Raw genomic sequence first — 16,096 nt, 5'->3', positions numbered from 1 at the left:
AATTACCACACACACACATATATATATATATATATATATTTATATCCTCCAAGCATAAGTACAATAATTACCATTGCCCCTTCCACTCCTGCTGAGCTTGCTTTACCAGGGGATGGTCTAATACAGTGGAATACCTGCCTACCTTTACACTCACCCAGTCTTCCTCCCCGCTGGTTCCAGTTGTGACGACTGGTCTCCCAATGCCGCTCTTTTTGGTGGTCTTGTCGCCACCCCTCTTTGGCAAACATCATCTCATACACTGCAGGATGAGTGCCCACTGCTGGTTCTGCATGGTACCTAATGACACAGGAGTGTCCATATCCTGGCACTGCAGAATGAGGAGCGGACTGCTGGCTGCTATGGATCATGAAGTATTTCTCTGTATAAGATCGTCTCCTTAATAGAAACTGAGCTTTACATTCGGCATCAGCTGATAACCTCTCCCTTCATTTATTGTCCTGGTGTCTGCTGGACAGGAAGGGAGGGGAAATCTCCCCAGCAGGGCCAGCAATATAAACCCGACCCTGCCCCTGCCTTACCCCAAATGGAGTTCATGTAAGGTCCAGAATGAAAATGTGAGCCGGCTCATCTTGTACCAGTACAGTGGTGGCTGAAGATTGGCTTCTGATCTGAACTAGTGCGGGTCCACCAGGTCTCCTTTCCTTGGCCCTCTAAGCTCAGTTTAGGGCTATGTTAGTTTGTGTTAGGCCTCAGATACTACAAGACACTATAAGGCTTTTAATGGTTAAAGCAATCCACATGTGCAGTTATTAAAGCTGAACTCCTGGGTAAAAAAATATTGTCATGTATTCTTCCTTACATTTTGGGGAGCTTTGAGTATTTCTTCCAGATCTGTACAGTAATGCAATAGAAGAATTTGCAGCTTCCTGTAAAAAAGACCGATCACTGCCGCTCGCTCTCCTTGTGCAGGGTGCCTGGTCTGGTATCCTCCCCCTCCTGTGGTTTTGTGCAGGCAGCCTATAGTGGGTGGGGCCAGCTGGCCCCTCCCACATCTCTGCTCTCTGCACAGCACAGTGATGATGCCACTGCAACTTGTACAATGTGATATATGGGATTGCAAAGACATTTGATGCGGACAAAGTTATATCCTTTGTGACGATTGAGGAATATATTTAATTGAGAGTTTTTGTGCCCGGAGTTCAGCTTTAGGCCTCATTCACACAGCGTAAAGTCGGGCCGTTCCCGGGAGGGACTGGTGCTGCATGTGATTGCACGCAGCAACCTGTTCTTCTCTGTGGGAGGACGCGGCCGAGCCCAGACCCAAACTGCAAGTCCGAGTGTCCTTTCTTGTCTGCGTCCGAGCACGGGCACCCTGACCCGCATGGATGTGCAGTTCGGGTGTGTGTATGACAGCGTGTGGCCGCGTCCTCCCATAGGAAAGAACAGGCTGCTGCATGCAATCACACGCAGCACCTGTCCCTCCCAGGAACGGCCCGATACGGCCGTGCGCACCACAGCTTCTGTCTTGATGAAGTCACTGAATTGCATTATAATGTGAACCATTTTTTGCGCACAGTAATGGACTTTTAACAGGAGACTGACGGCAGGATGTCCTTGTATCATTCCATACTATTTATCCTGTTATGGGTGCACTTGGTGACCTGCAGTACCTTGAGTGTAATTCCTACAGCAGCCACAAGGTGGAGCTGGAGAGCCATGGGCAAATTATGATTCTATATAGAGAAATAAGTGGGGTGCAGCTGCTGACCCACCTGAAAATGCTAGAGGAGTGGCTGCTGTGCTGGTCCATTCACTTTACTACCTTTTTTTTTTAATACGATGTTGCAGAGCAAGTGTGCAAATTAGGGGTTTGGCTTACTTGTACTGGGCCGGTGACATATCAAAGCCAGAAGAAGAAAGTTGGCAACGTGACCCCTTTATTTCTCTTAGTACATAACGCCAGTTTTATTTACTGTACATTGTAAATTGTATTACTAAAGTTTGCCCGTCACCTCTATGCCGTGGAGTCATAAATCAATACTCACTATAACCCATCATGGGGGAACCTCCAAAGATCTTGTTCACACGGGCTTCAGCATGTCTAAGAGGAGCATGTACGGCAAGCTTCTGCAAAGCGTTCGCAAACATTTCAATGAGCTTTGTTAATCTTTAGATCAGGGGTGGGCAACTTTGGCCCTCCAGCATGCCTCTGCGTCTGGGGGTCATGCCTGTGGCTATCAGAGCCTTGCAATGCATCATGGGACAATTAAATTCAAGAAGAATCCTCCCATTAGAATTTATGTTTATTCCGCATATTTTATTATTGGCATTTATCTGTAAAAGCCTCCCTTGTGTACACATCCAAAAGCCCCGAGACTGCTGGTGAATGCCGCCATCTTGGATGTCAGCAGGCCGTGCAAGCTCAAAGCTATCACTCGAGTGACACTCTATAGCAGGGGAAGGCAAACTCAGGCCCTCCAGCTGTGCTGAAGCTACAAATCCCATGAGGCATTGCAAGACTCTGACAGCCACATGCATGATTTCTGACGGGATTTGTGATTCCACTACAGCTGAAGGGCCAAAGTTTGCCTACCCCATCTCTATAGTATTCCCCAGCGATACATAAAAGCTTATGTAGGGAGATAAGTAGAGGGGAGGAGGAGCTGGGTCAGCACAGACCGTAATTAGATTCTCCCAGAAGGGGAGAGAGCAATGAAATGCACGGAGGGAGGAGGTTTCAGGGTCTCTTTAAAGCACTAGAGGGGGGTGGGGGGTATTAAACATGGGTCTTAATGGGAGGGAGGACTGCTTCAGAAGCAGTTGAAGCTAATGACAATCTGTGAAAGCTTGCTGTATATACTGTATACTGATCTTAGGCAAGCTGAGGCCAGTGCAATGAATGCATAAGACACTAATGCCTCCAGTCTCAGTGCTGATATTAATGAATTACAAGGCTTCGTTATGACCAAGACTGTTTCTGATTGCAAAATGTCTGCCTTCATTTTTAAAGCATGACAGGTCCCCTTTAATAAGCATTTAAAGGAGAATCACCACTAATGTTTTCCCTGCTGAATTAACCTTCATGGCAGTCTGTTTCTTCTTCAAAGCTTTTCCCCTTTTTCTATTAATATCTAAAAAATGTAAATTCCACGTCTGCTATTGAACCTTAACTAAAGGTTGTCAGAGCTCTCTGTAGGGATCTCACTTCCTAGGCATGCGTGAATGATGGGGGCGCCATTTTGTATAGTCTCCACCCCTTTATTTACCACCATTGGTGTTTAAGATATAAAATATTAATTGTGATACACTATGAGGTGGGGGGGGGGGGCTGATTTCGGCATTATGTGCAGAGCTATGATTGGATTGTACAGTCGAACAATCAAGAGGTGATGGCTGTGCATTACCTGAGCTGCAGAGAGTCTTGTGACTCTACTAGCCACTTACAGGCATCCTTCTTCCATGACCTTGACTTGAATTGTCCACAAGAGAAAAAGTGAACAGCTGTAAATGTGGAGAGTGGAAACTGATTTGCCTACCTGTTCCAGGTCAATCACTCAATTGGGATCAAGGAAACAGCCAGGCAATTAACATTTTCAAAAGCAGAGCTCAACAATGGCAGCAGCCTGCTAGCAGGAGGAGGATCTGGAGAAGTCCTGGAGGTGAGCATGGGAGGAGGTGATGAGGGAACCAGAGAGCAAGAAGCAGGGTTTGGCTGATATCCGGGTGATGTAGCTTGGGGTTGGTGCTTTGAATATTATACATTGGGCCATCAGGAGCCAGCGGGAGGGGTTGGCAGAGACGGGTGGTGGGCACTGAATGGTTGGCAAGCTGGATGGGCCTGGCAATAGCATTCATGATAGACTGAAGGGGTGTAGCCTGTGTAGAGGTAGGCAGCCAGGACAGAGACAACAAGGGGGTGACCTAGTAGCTTTGTGGGGTCCATGGTCAGTGACATGGAGGTCAGCAGGAGGAACCAGTGAGAGGTTGGTGGGGACCCAGGAGATGGGCAATCCTGAAATATGCAACATGTACGTGAATAAATAGACGTACTTGATCTGCTTTGGAGTGCCGGTGTCCATTGTTTAACTTTGTATATTTTGACGGGAGCCACCCGTCGACATCCGCTGCACCCACTTCCTATTCCATGGAACAGCGGTTCTGAGTGCGATGGGTATATGGACTGTATCGGGGTCACATTAAGCTCCCCTCCAAATGACATTGTTACACAGCACGGTGGAATAGGCAGGAGCTCCGCCATGTTGCATTGTGTGTCCCCTTAAACAGGTTTTGCAGGCCCCGGTGTCACCACCCACTAATGGGACGTCCTTTGGCAGGGAAAGGGTTTGCTGTTTCCCTGTGCTGATTGTGTCTTCCTTTCTGTCTCTTTATCAGCCGAGGTCCCCTTATCCATCCCCCCTCCGCCATCACTCCAGCCTGATCTCCACACCGAGCAACTTTGAGCACGTCTATCACATGACTGTAAACTCTGCTGAAAACTTCCTGTCCTCCGAACCCGCACACCCCGCCTCTTCCTCCTACTCCTCCCCGTCTCTCAGTACCACCCCCACCAATCACAGGGTACGCACAGGCGAGCCCCTTCGCTGTACTAACCTGTGTGGTTTGCCTGGCTTCTCATCGTCACTTGCTCCATGCTTCATGCCATTGTGCCTGCTCCGTCACCAAGCACCCCTTCATCATCAGTCTGGTCATTTAGAGGGAACCTCCACTATGTCTCCCTTCACATCACCGGCAGGGCTTGCTGTGTTTTATTGTTCAGACTTGTCATTGGTTCTTCTGTGGTCACATGTTTAGTGAATCTGTGCTTTGCCCAGGCAGGGGAACCAACAGGTTCACTTTAAGACCTTGCTCGCACCGACCTCAGCTTGAGCAGCGTGTACAGCCGGTCTTCATGAAGCATTTGCAGAGCTTCAAGCAGCTTTGCTGAAGACTTATAGCAACCTAAGTGTATGTGAAGCCATTTTTTTGAGATTTGGATAGAGTAAGGAGGGGTTTGGGCCTCTCTTTATTGCTGATGTGCAAGAAGAAAATAACCAGACACTTATCTGTAAGATCTAGGAAATTATTTCATTATAAGGTACATTCAGTAACGTATAGCTTGTTTCAGAGGTTCAAAGGGTCCCCCTTAAAGCTCAACTCTGAATACAATAAACTTACCAGGGTCAATTCAATTCTAAATTCCTTAACTTAAAGGAGAACTATGAGGTGAGTGCTTCTCACTCACCTCATAGTTCTAGCCGACCTGTGACAATGAGACTGTCACAGGTCGGCTCAGTAGATCGGGAGGTGAGCGAACATATACCGGCGTTCGCACACCTCTCGATCCTGTCACGGCTCTCTGCCATGACAGGGGAGGGGCTGGATTCCCCCCTCCCCGCTCCGATCTGCCAGCGCTGACTGGTGGAACGGACGGGGTAGGGGGCGGGTACAGCTGTCACTCACGCAGCTGGGCGGATCTCGACATCGATGTCGGGATCCGCTGTGGCGTCTCGGTATAGAGCGAGCTGTAGCTCGCGGTATACTGAGCCTAGGGTGACGGGAGGACGTTAGTTTGTGTCCTCCCGTTACCCTAAGTAGAACTATGGGGAAAAGCCCTGACCCCATAGTTCTCCTTTAACCCCACGTCATGCTGGTTTTGTTCTACATTAGACAAATCTGCTCTTTTATACCCTGAGATTATTAGGGTTCCCGCTGTACTTTCAGGCCCTCGGATGCAAGTTCTAGAAGTCTCATAGACCCCAGCGGTACAGCCATGTCTACGCCTCAGGAAGTGAAGGGGCATCTCCCCAGCAGTAAAGTATGTCACCAGCACGCCGTGGTTCAATCTTCAAGCAGCGATCATTTAATTGCAACGTTTCGGGGCCACTCATGCCTGATGAAGGGACCCTGAGTGGCCCCGAAACATTGCAATGTGACAAGATGTGTGCGCATCAATAAAATGATCGCTGCTTGAAGATTGAACCACGGCGTGCTGGTGATATATTTTACTATTTGGATCATCCGCAGTCACTACACCACCCACCGCAAGGGACATACCAGTAAGGAGTGCGGGAGGACTCTGCTGCATCTCCCCAACAGAACGTGGACATAGGTTTTAAGCCCCATTTACAGGCTGTGGGCGGTGGCTGTCATTATGTTGTACAGGGCCTCCCGTCTGCAGGAAGTTGCATGAATCTTAATGGAGGCGTTCATGAGACTCATGTGATCGGCCCCATGTGCTAGTGTAAATGTGAACGTTTTTCCATTTAGATTGGAGAGAGTTAAAAGCTCTGTCAGTTTTTTATCTTATTAGGGAGATTTCTCTTCACTTCCTGTCATGCAGACTCAACAGGAAGAAGATATCTTTCCAGTGTGAGGGAAATCCCCCTCTTAGACAGTTGTCACAGGAACAAGTGTCCCCGTTGGATGATTCCCCACACTGTTCTGGTGGCAACTCAAAATTTTGGCTTTACCCTCGCCTTCTTTCCTGGCGACAGGAAGCAGACAGCAATAAAAACCGGACCGAGTTTCTAACCCCTCATCAATCCAAGCCTTAAAAAGTTTTGGCTTTACATACACTTTAAAAAGTATATTCCTCCTGAAATATGATGGACAGATCCTAATAATGATCTGCTAGGGCACTAGGGCACTTCATGTGTTGAGGCAGCCATATTGAGGTGCAGTCATTTGACTTAAAGCTGAACTCCAGGAAAACAGCTAAGTACATTGATGAATGGCATATACAGGAGCTGTTTTACCTGGACAACGATTTGTATTGTTGTATATCCAGTCCTGAGATTTACACAGCTCTATCACACAGCACAGTCCTGTCTGGAGGGGCAGGAGACCTCGTTTTTCTCTCATCACTTACAGGTCTTGTCCGTTATGTCACCAGCACGCCGTGGTTCAATCTTCAAGCAGCGATCATTTAATTGATGCACGCACATCCTGTCACATTGCAACGTTTCGGGGCCACTCATGCCTGATGAAGGGACCCTGAGTGGCCCCGAAACATTGCAATGTGACAAGATGTGTGCGCATCAATAAAATGATCGCTGCTTGAAGATTGAACCACGGCGTGCTGGTGATATATTTTACTATTTGGATCATCCGCAGTCACTACACCACCCACCGCAAGGGACATACCAGTAAGGAGTGCGGGAGGACTCTGCTGCATCTCCCCAACAGAACGTGGACATAGGTTTTAAGCCCCATTTACAGGCTGTGGGCGGTGGCTGTCATTATGTTGTACAAGGCCTCCCGTCTGCAGGAAGTTGCATGAATCTTAATGGAGGCGTTCATGAGACTCATGTGATCGGCCCCATGTGCTAGTGTAAATGTGAACGTTTTTCCATTTAGATTGGGGAGAGTTAAAAGCTCTGTCAGTTTTTTATCTTATTAGGGAGATTTCTCTTCACTTCCTGTCATGCAGACTCAACAGGAAGAAGATATCTTTCCAGTGTGAGGGAAATCCCCCTCTTAGACAGTTGTCACAGGAACAAGTGTCCCCGTTGGATGATTCCCCACACTGTTCTGGTGGCAACTCAAAATTTTGGCTTTACCCTCGCCTTCTTTCCTGGCGACAGGAAGCAGACAGCAATAAAAACCGGACCGAGTTTCTAACCCCTCATCAATCCAAGCCTTAAAAAGTTTTGGCTTTACATACACTTTAAAAAGTATATTCCTCCTGAAATATGATGGACAGATCCTAATAATGATCTGCTAGGGCACTAGGGCACTTCATGTGTTGAGGCAGCCATATTGAGGTGCAGTCATTTGACTTAAAGCTGAACTCCAGGAAAACAGCTAAGTACATTGATGAATGGCATATACAGGAGCTGTTTTACCTGGACAACGATTTGTATTGTTGTATATCCAGTCCTGAGATTTACACAGCTCTATCACACAGCACAGTCCTGTCTGGAGGGGCAGGAGACCTCGTTTTTCTCTCATCACTTACAGGTCTTGTCCGTCCCCCAGCCTGTGACTGGACAGTGAAAGGAGAAGCAGCAGACTGATGAGCTCATCTCTCTGTCACTCTGCTCTCTCTTCCTATCAGCATGTTTGCTGTTAGCACAGCTGATTGGCTTCTTGTGCATTTTATACCTGCTTGGAGTCCAGCTTTAAATGCCTATGAATATTAGTTCAGCCCCCAAACCTGTATGTGGTAGGTTTTCGGCAGGTCCGCCCCTTTTCTTCATCATTCCGTCATGTTGCACTCAGAAATCCCATCACCTGCATTGTGCCCATTGTGCTGCGCTGTGTTTGAGTGGAGCGTCATTGTGGGGTTTTGCTGTCGTCATTTTGTTGAAGGGGAAGTTGCAGGCTCGGCTTTTGTCTGTCTGCAGCGCCTCCGTGCCGCTTTTGGTTTGATTTATTAGCTGATGTCGGTCATTTGTCTTCTCATTCCTGCTCTGTGCAAAGCAAACTTACATGTCTTCCCTCTGCCGCATACAGAATCCCCGGGCCCAGGACAGTCGGTCGATGTTCAGTGGTTCTGTCAGTATTCCGTCAATCACCAAGTCGCGCGGAGAGCCCGGCCGGTCAATGAGTGCCAGCAGTGGCCTCGCCGCAAGTAAGTATTGATTGCCCGCTGCAGCCAATAGGGAGTCTGATCATTATCCTCATATTCATTTGTGTCTCACACGCTCCCTCCTCCCAGACACTGCAGCTCACAGTGGGAGGGTTTCAGCAACAGAGGCAGTACTGTCAATCCAGAAAGTAGAGGGCGGGACTAGGTGTGGTCAGGTGCTGATTGACAAGCTATAGTCTTGCCACAATGCTGATAGCCACGCCCCCTGCAACATTTTTCCTTCCCACTGTAATGCAAGCAAGCACAGCCTACATGAGAGGGGCAACTCTGCTCTGAATTCAGGAGCAGTGCAGCATCGTTGTCACCCCATCACAGAGGCTACGTCAAGTAAAGTTTACTGGCGGGAGCAACAGGTATTTGTGGGACTTTGCAAGGGGGAGGCTAAGAGAAAACTGCAAGGCATAAATGCATTGGAACATGCATTAAACAAGCAGTCTTCATGGCAATACTCACCATCTTCCCAGTGCTGTTACCCACACACTCACTGCTCTGTGGGCCTGCACTAGTCCTGACATCCAGCATCATTCAACCCTCCTGCGAGCCTTTATGGGTGCATCACTACACTGGCATAGAGTACTGATCACCGCAGGAAGTAGAGAAGGACCCCAGGATGTCACATGACACCAGGAAAGAAGGTGTCCATGCAGAAATGTAACCTGGAGTCAAGCTTTTAAGTTTACCAAAACTAAGTAAGTTTAGTGTCTTCCCGAAAAATCTATGACATTGCATCAGTTAACGAAGGCCCTCACACTGCGTGGTTATTGTAAGTGAAGGAGCGGCGGGTTACCACTGGCTGGGTGAGTGTCAATGGTACAGAGGGGCCCTTTGCATAGACCAGAGGTAGCCATCCTTGGCTCGCTGTGGAGAAACTACAAATGCCATTATGCCCCTACCTCTGGGAGTCATGCCTGTGGCTGTTGGAGCCTTGCAATGCCTCATGGGACTTGTAGTTTCACTACATCTGGAATGCCGAGGTTGTTCACCCCTGGTATACACAATGTCAGCTGGCCTGAATGGCAAGGTGAGTCTTTCTTTAAGCACGTTGGTATCAGAACAGTTCTTGCCTATAACCTGAAAATAAATCATCTATATTAATCATAAGTATTATAAATATAATAATAAAGTACTATAGGATGGGGGGATAGGAGAAGGGTTAGAACCTTTTCTTTTTGGAAGATGGGACATACCCCCAACCCCCCCTCACTTCCCCCTTATGTTCTCTCCTGGTACAGAAATAAAAACAAAAACAGTAAAAGAACTCAAAGTGACTTGGACTGTTTGCAGAACAGACTTGCTACGGAATTCAATTTGCTTTCAGTTCATGTTTTTTCTTTCATTTTCTTCTTGTGTTTCTGTCATCATTGCAGTGTTTAAGGTGACTGGACATTTCATTGCTTGCTGTTCCATAATCTACATAATAATAAATGAAGAGGCTTGCAGATAAATCCGGAGAGGCAGAGATGATTAGCTACCCCAGGGACCCTGCCTTGTGACCCGAGATATCAGCCACCCAGGGGGGGCCATTGCTTTCAGGGGGTCGCCTGTCTTATAGGCTTGCAGTGTGAGAAGGAGAGGTAATGCAGCAGAGCAGGGAGCAGATTCTGTGTATGTAATGAGGAAATATGGAAATGATAAAACTATAGCCTTTAATATGAACCCACCTTTCCCTTTGGAGCTATAAGAACCTTTACTCATCTAGGAAGGCTCTCAGAGGGGGTCTGTGGCAATTTGTTCCCATTCAGACTACAGAGCATTTGTGAGGTCAGGTACTGATGTTGGATGAGTAGGTCTGGCTCACAATCACTCTTCCAATTCATCCCAATGGTGTTCTGTAGGGTTGAGGTCAGGGTCCTTTGAAGGACACCCTGGTTCCTCCACACTGAACTCATCAGAACATGTCTTTATGGAGCTGGCTTTGTACACAGGGGCGCAGTCATGCTGGAATAGAAAAGGACCTTCACCAAACGGTTACCACAAGTATGGAAGAGCACAAATGTCTAAAATGTCTTTTTATAGTGTAGTAGCAGCAGCGCCCTTCCCTGGAGACATCCAAACTCCATCATTTGGAGGAGAGTCAACATACTTTTGGTCATATGTTGTATGTGGATATACTTTTATAGTTTGTGGTGGCACTGAGAATGAATTGGCATGCACAGAGTGGTGCCTTGCACACAATGAGGTACTTAAAGTGACACTAGACTCAGGAGTTAAATCTTACAAATACTTTAATGTATCTTAACAATTAACAGAAATGTATTATTTGTTATTATCACTCGGCTGTAGATCCTCCAATCATCTCTGAATTGGTGCTGACACTGTCCTTCCTTCTGGAGGGTGACTACTATTGTTCCCCATGGTCCCTGTGTGTGTTGTAAAGTAGTCACTGCTCCAAGCTCACTCCCGTGATGGACTACAATCTCATGTTTAGTTTTCTAATTTGTATTGAGATTGTAGTCCATCACAGGAGTGAGCTTGGAGCGGTGACTACTTTACAACACACACAGGGACCAGGGGGAACAAAAGTAGTCACCCTCCAGAAGGAAGGACAGTGTCAGCACCAATTCAGAGATGATTGGAGGATCTACAGCCGAGTGATACACAAATAAGATACATTTTTAGTAATATTTAAGGTATTTGAATGTATCTTTAATATTTAACTCTGAGCTTAGTGTCACTTTATTATAAATGAAAGGTTTGAGACTCTGGTCTATATTAATAGGGATCTGATGAGGGATCGTTGAAGCTCCACTGTTAAACTGAAAGTTCAGCTTTGTGAGTTTCCATGAATTGCACCCCTCTGAGTGCTGTGTATACTGATGTACATCAAATAAATGTACTTTATCTTCCAACAGAGCCAAAGCTCTCTCTCTCTCTCTCTATTCAAATAATCGTCCTCCTTCGCTTCCAGGGTCGTCGCAAAACGGTAGTGCGCTACGGCGAGAATTCTCGGGAGGGAGCTACGGAGCGAAGCGGCAGCCTATGACATCGCCGTCTGATGGGTCTTTATCTTCTGGAGGACTTGACCAAGGAAGTGACGCTCCAGCTCGGGAATATGAGAGAGAGGTGAGATTATTTTTTACTTATCACCTTTATTTTATATTTTTTACTTTTTTTATCACATTTTTTTATTTTTATTTATTTTATTTTTTTCTTTTTCATTTTTTTTACTTAACTTTTGCTACCACAAAGGAGCTAACAAGCCCCTATGTGACAGCATTTAAAGGTAACAGGTTCTCTTTATGGAGAAATCAGCGGTCATTTAGACCTCGGATGTCTTTCCTGCCCTCCAATACAGACCATCAAGCACAGACAGTCTGTATAGCCGGCTTCTGACAGCTGATGATCACAGAACAGATCGGGAAACAGATGTTACCCGGTCTGCTCCCGCTCTGTATCCTGACACTGCTCTGTGGTCCCAGGCCTCCTAGAGGAGCGGGGGACCCGAAAACCACGGCGAGGTGGTGCAGGGGGGGGGATCGACACAATAGCAGACTAGTACAAGTGATCTGGGTGGCTGTACAGCCGCCCAGATCACTTGTAGTTGAGGAGCTGGCCATGCTTGCCTGACGCCATTGGTTGCTAGGAAGCCAGCGGTCCTAGCAACCAATGACTGAAGCAGAGGGAGGTCCTGCACTGGGTTGCGGCTAGCAGTAGGAACTGTGGCCTCCGAGGCCGGTGTATTAACTGTCAGTTAACCATAACCCAGTGCAGGTCTGTGACCACGGTCTGGACAGAACCGCCACTCGGTCCGTGTCTGGACTGCGGTCCGCCATTTAGTGACCGCTGCTATATTCCCTGTGTTTCGGATCTCTCTTTTATGGAGAGCGCTAACAGTATCTCCTACACTTACAGTACATGTGATGTATGTTTAGCGCACAGGTTGAAGGGTTACTACATGTAACACCAGGTTTAATAACATGCCAGGCTCTATGTGTAAAGGGTCAAAAAGTTATTAGAACAAGGAACGCTTTAATCAAAATTTTAAATGAAAGCTTTGGCTCACTTTGTTATTTTATTTGCAATCACCAACGCGCATCGGGAGTTGCAAATGCCCCCCTTCTTCAGGACTATAGACATATAATATAACCGGTGTCTTGTCTAACCCTGCAATCTAAAAAAAAAATCTCCCGCCATTATTTCATCATATTCTAGCTTTTTTTGGAAGCTTGAACATGATTGGTTATAAAGAAAGCAGAGACAGAGGGCAAGTTGCACATTGTATGCTTCAGGAAACACCTTCCCACTGAACATGCGAGGACCTGTGTGAAATCTGCCTACAAGAGAGAATTCAGATTAACTTAACACTGAGTAGACCCCCATGCCACTACAGGTGGCAGTAGTGATGAAGGGGTCGATGGGAAGGACCACAGCACCCAGCAGGGAACGCTCTATTCCTTACACCCAGAATTGTGGGATATACGCAGCGCCCAGAGCTCATAAAGAGAGAGGATTCAGCACGCCGCCTGTCGGAGAGTTGGATCTTTCCTCTCTTCTTTTACAGGAGGCTTCTGCTGCAAATGTACTTACATGGTGACAGGGTCACTTTAAAGATGGGAAAAGGTACACGGTGGGCACAAGGAAATGAGGCGTCTAGGCAGGCAGATTTCTGGGATATTTTTCATATATAGCTGCAATGTTTTTTTTCCATACATTTAAACATGTTTTCTCACTATTTTTGTGATTTTTTTTTTCTTGTTCGCTTCAAACAGGCAACAAACTTTGACTTGGGCAGAAGTACATTTTAAACTGGTGCAGAGCTACTTTTGACCACTGGAGGGGGTAAATCACAATAGAAGCTGATAGTACATTTAATCTGCACTAACTGCACATTTCACACTGTGTGCCGCCTCTCACTGAACACGTCTGTGTAAGTTCACCGTACTTTAAAGAGTATCTAACGCCCAAACTTATGTTGTTAGTTTTGGATAGAGTGGGGAAGTGTTACAACCTCTATCGGGTTTGTATTACTGTGTCCTGCTGGGAAGATTTGCCCTCTAAATTCGTCCTGGTGACTATTGTCACTAGTATATAAAATGGCAGAATTACAGAACTTTAGAGTTGTCACCAGAATGGGAATAGAGGGGAAATCTCCCAATGGGGACACAGGTATTCTGGTGACAGCGGTGATTTCCTCTCATTTCTTGTTGTTACTCAAGGACGGGAAGCAAAGGGAAATCTAGCCAATGGGGCACAGAGAACAGAAGAACCTGGTAGGGGTACTACAGTTTTGGCTTTAGATACACTTTATGGATTGACCACACCACCTTTTTCACATGTTAGAAGTATGCTCAATAATTTGGCATGGGAATCTGTGCTGTGCACACAGCCTGGCTGCCCCAGAGCTTCTGTTTGTCATTCTTGTGTTGCTTGAGTATACCAAGTCCTCCTGGAGATGTAAAACCCTCTGGTAGCGAAAACCTGAGTACACTTGGACCTCCTAGTGTTTGTAGAACCCTCTGGTTGCAGAAACCTGAGTACACTCAATCCTCCTAGCGGTGTAGAACCCCCTGGTAATGGAAACTTGAGTACACTTGGTCCTCCTGGTGGTGTAGAACTCTCTGTTAGTGGAAACCCAAGTACCCCCAGTCTCCTGGTGGTGTAGAACCCTCTGGGGGCAGAATCTTGAGTAAACCAGGGCCTACTGGAAATATAGAATCCTCTGGGAGCAGAAACCTGAGTACACATGGACCTCCTAGTGGTGTAGAACCTTCTGGGAGTGGAGACCTGGGTACCCATGGACCTCCTAGCAGTGTAGAACCCTTTGGGAGTGGAAACCTGAGTACACCTGAACCTTCTGGGAGTAGAGACCTGGGTACCCATGGACCTCCTGGCGGTGTAGGACCCTCTGGGAGTGGAAACCTGAGTACACCTGAACCTCCTAGCAGTGTAGAACCTTCTGGGAGTGGAGACCTGGGTACCCATTGACCTCCTAGCGTTGTAGAACCCTCTAGGAGTGGAAACCTGAGTACACCTGAACCTTCTGGGAGTGGAGACCTGGGTACCCATGGACCTCCTAGCGTTGTAGAACCCTCTAGGAGTGGAAACCTGGTGTTCTGGGAACATCTAATCCTGAGCCTGCATACTGCAGTCCAATTATTGCCTGATCACATTCAAATTCATTTTGTTCCTGCATCACCCGGACTGCAAGCTGCATGATCACTTCAAGGCCTTTTGAAAGTCCTGCTCAATCTGGCAATTCAAAAATCGTAAGAAACTCGCCAGTAGATTGAGCTGACTTTCTGATTGGATAGCACTATTACAGTAGAACTTTCTTGGAACACAAAGTATTGACATGTTTCATTCTACCGTATATCACAAAAATAAGAGGATTATTCCCCATTTTGAGACAGTGGGCGGAGACGAGCACATCCTTATTTTTCACCCCCTTGGCCAACTCCGCGTCTAGAACCGCTGGTATGTAGCGCAGATATAACCTAATATTGTAGAGCCATTTATTCCAAACACTCTAATAATTGGCGGTATCTGTACTATACATCAGCGGTTCTAGATGTGCATTTGGCCGGTGAGGCATAACGGAATCATTTGCATGGTTCTGCCCAGTGTCCTAAAATGAGAACTAGACAGTATATTCATATATATTTTTTGTTATATTTCATAGAATGAGACATGTGAATAGCTTCTGTTTTAGGAAGACTTTACTATGCTATGCACTGATTCAGTCGGAGGGCTATATGATACCCTCAGTCCTTTCTACCCATAACCTGTAGGGTAATACTTGCTCATTGAATAGCATTAGAAATTCACACAATGGTTCTTTACTTGTGGTCTAGATTTGCTTATTAACCTCTTAATTTCTTGTCGGTCACCAGGACTCAGACTCGCCAAGACATTCGACGGCCTCCAACAGCTCTAATCTTAGCAGCCCACCAAGCCCGGTGTCCCCTCACAAGACCAAGAGCAGTTCCTTAGAGAGTTCGGACCATGTCAGCTGGGACGCATGAACTTCACGCCCCTCACCGCTGCCTAAAAAGAGCTGCCTAAACTCCAGCTTGTGCGGAACCAGCGCGGAGGGGCCCCCCTGATATCTTACACAGCCCAACCACGCAGCACCGCGATGCCTGGGACTCGTAAGAAGGCAGCTTGTTGCGGAACGGACCTTCTAGCTAGTAGAATCGCTGCTTTTCACACGGTTTACAACGTGGCTTCCTCGCCATAAAATCCATTAGCCACAACGAAAGGCAGCAACAAGCTCTAAAAATGGTGCACACAGGAAACAACCATTTTGGGGGAGAACGGTGGGGAATTTTTGGGATTGGGGGGGGGAAGGGAGATCCACTGCTGCCTCGGTAGCAGCCCTCAGACTTGAGGAATCAGCACTGTGTTACCTCTTCCCCCTCGCGGGACCTCACGTCAGGTGCGTGACCAGACATTGAATGTTACACCCGCTGTGCGCTCACCTTCCCACCCACCTTGCGTCATCAGTAACGTATTTTACTATGAAAGAGTTTAATCTAAATAGTACATCGCATATGTATATATAAGGATGATGTATTCCTCTGAGAGTAGAGCATATTTAAAAAGAAA

General features: G+C 46.9%; 1 protein-coding gene across 1 annotated transcript in view; it reads left to right on the top strand.

The window, feature by feature from the left end:
* CDC42BPA (CDC42 binding protein kinase alpha) overlaps nucleotides 1–15,764 on the top strand; it is a 232,860-nt gene extending 217,096 nt beyond the window's left edge. The window contains exons 38-40 of the mRNA XM_018568287.1: nucleotides 8,416–8,533; nucleotides 11,460–11,614; nucleotides 15,382–15,764. Coding sequence (XP_018423789.1) covers nucleotides 8,416–8,533; nucleotides 11,460–11,614; nucleotides 15,382–15,513 — 405 coding nt within the window. The 3' untranslated portion in view covers nucleotides 15,514–15,764. The remainder of the gene's footprint in view (nucleotides 1–8,415; nucleotides 8,534–11,459; nucleotides 11,615–15,381) is intronic.
* Nucleotides 15,765–16,096: the final 332 nt, after the last annotated feature.

The sequence above is a fragment of the Nanorana parkeri genome, unplaced genomic scaffold (assembly GCF_000935625.1).
Source record: "Nanorana parkeri isolate BGI_ZX_2015 unplaced genomic scaffold, ASM93562v1 scaffold31, whole genome shotgun sequence".
In the NCBI taxonomy this organism is placed as follows: domain Eukaryota; kingdom Metazoa; phylum Chordata; class Amphibia; order Anura; family Dicroglossidae; genus Nanorana; species Nanorana parkeri.
This window is presented reverse-complemented; position numbering and strand designations above follow the sequence as displayed.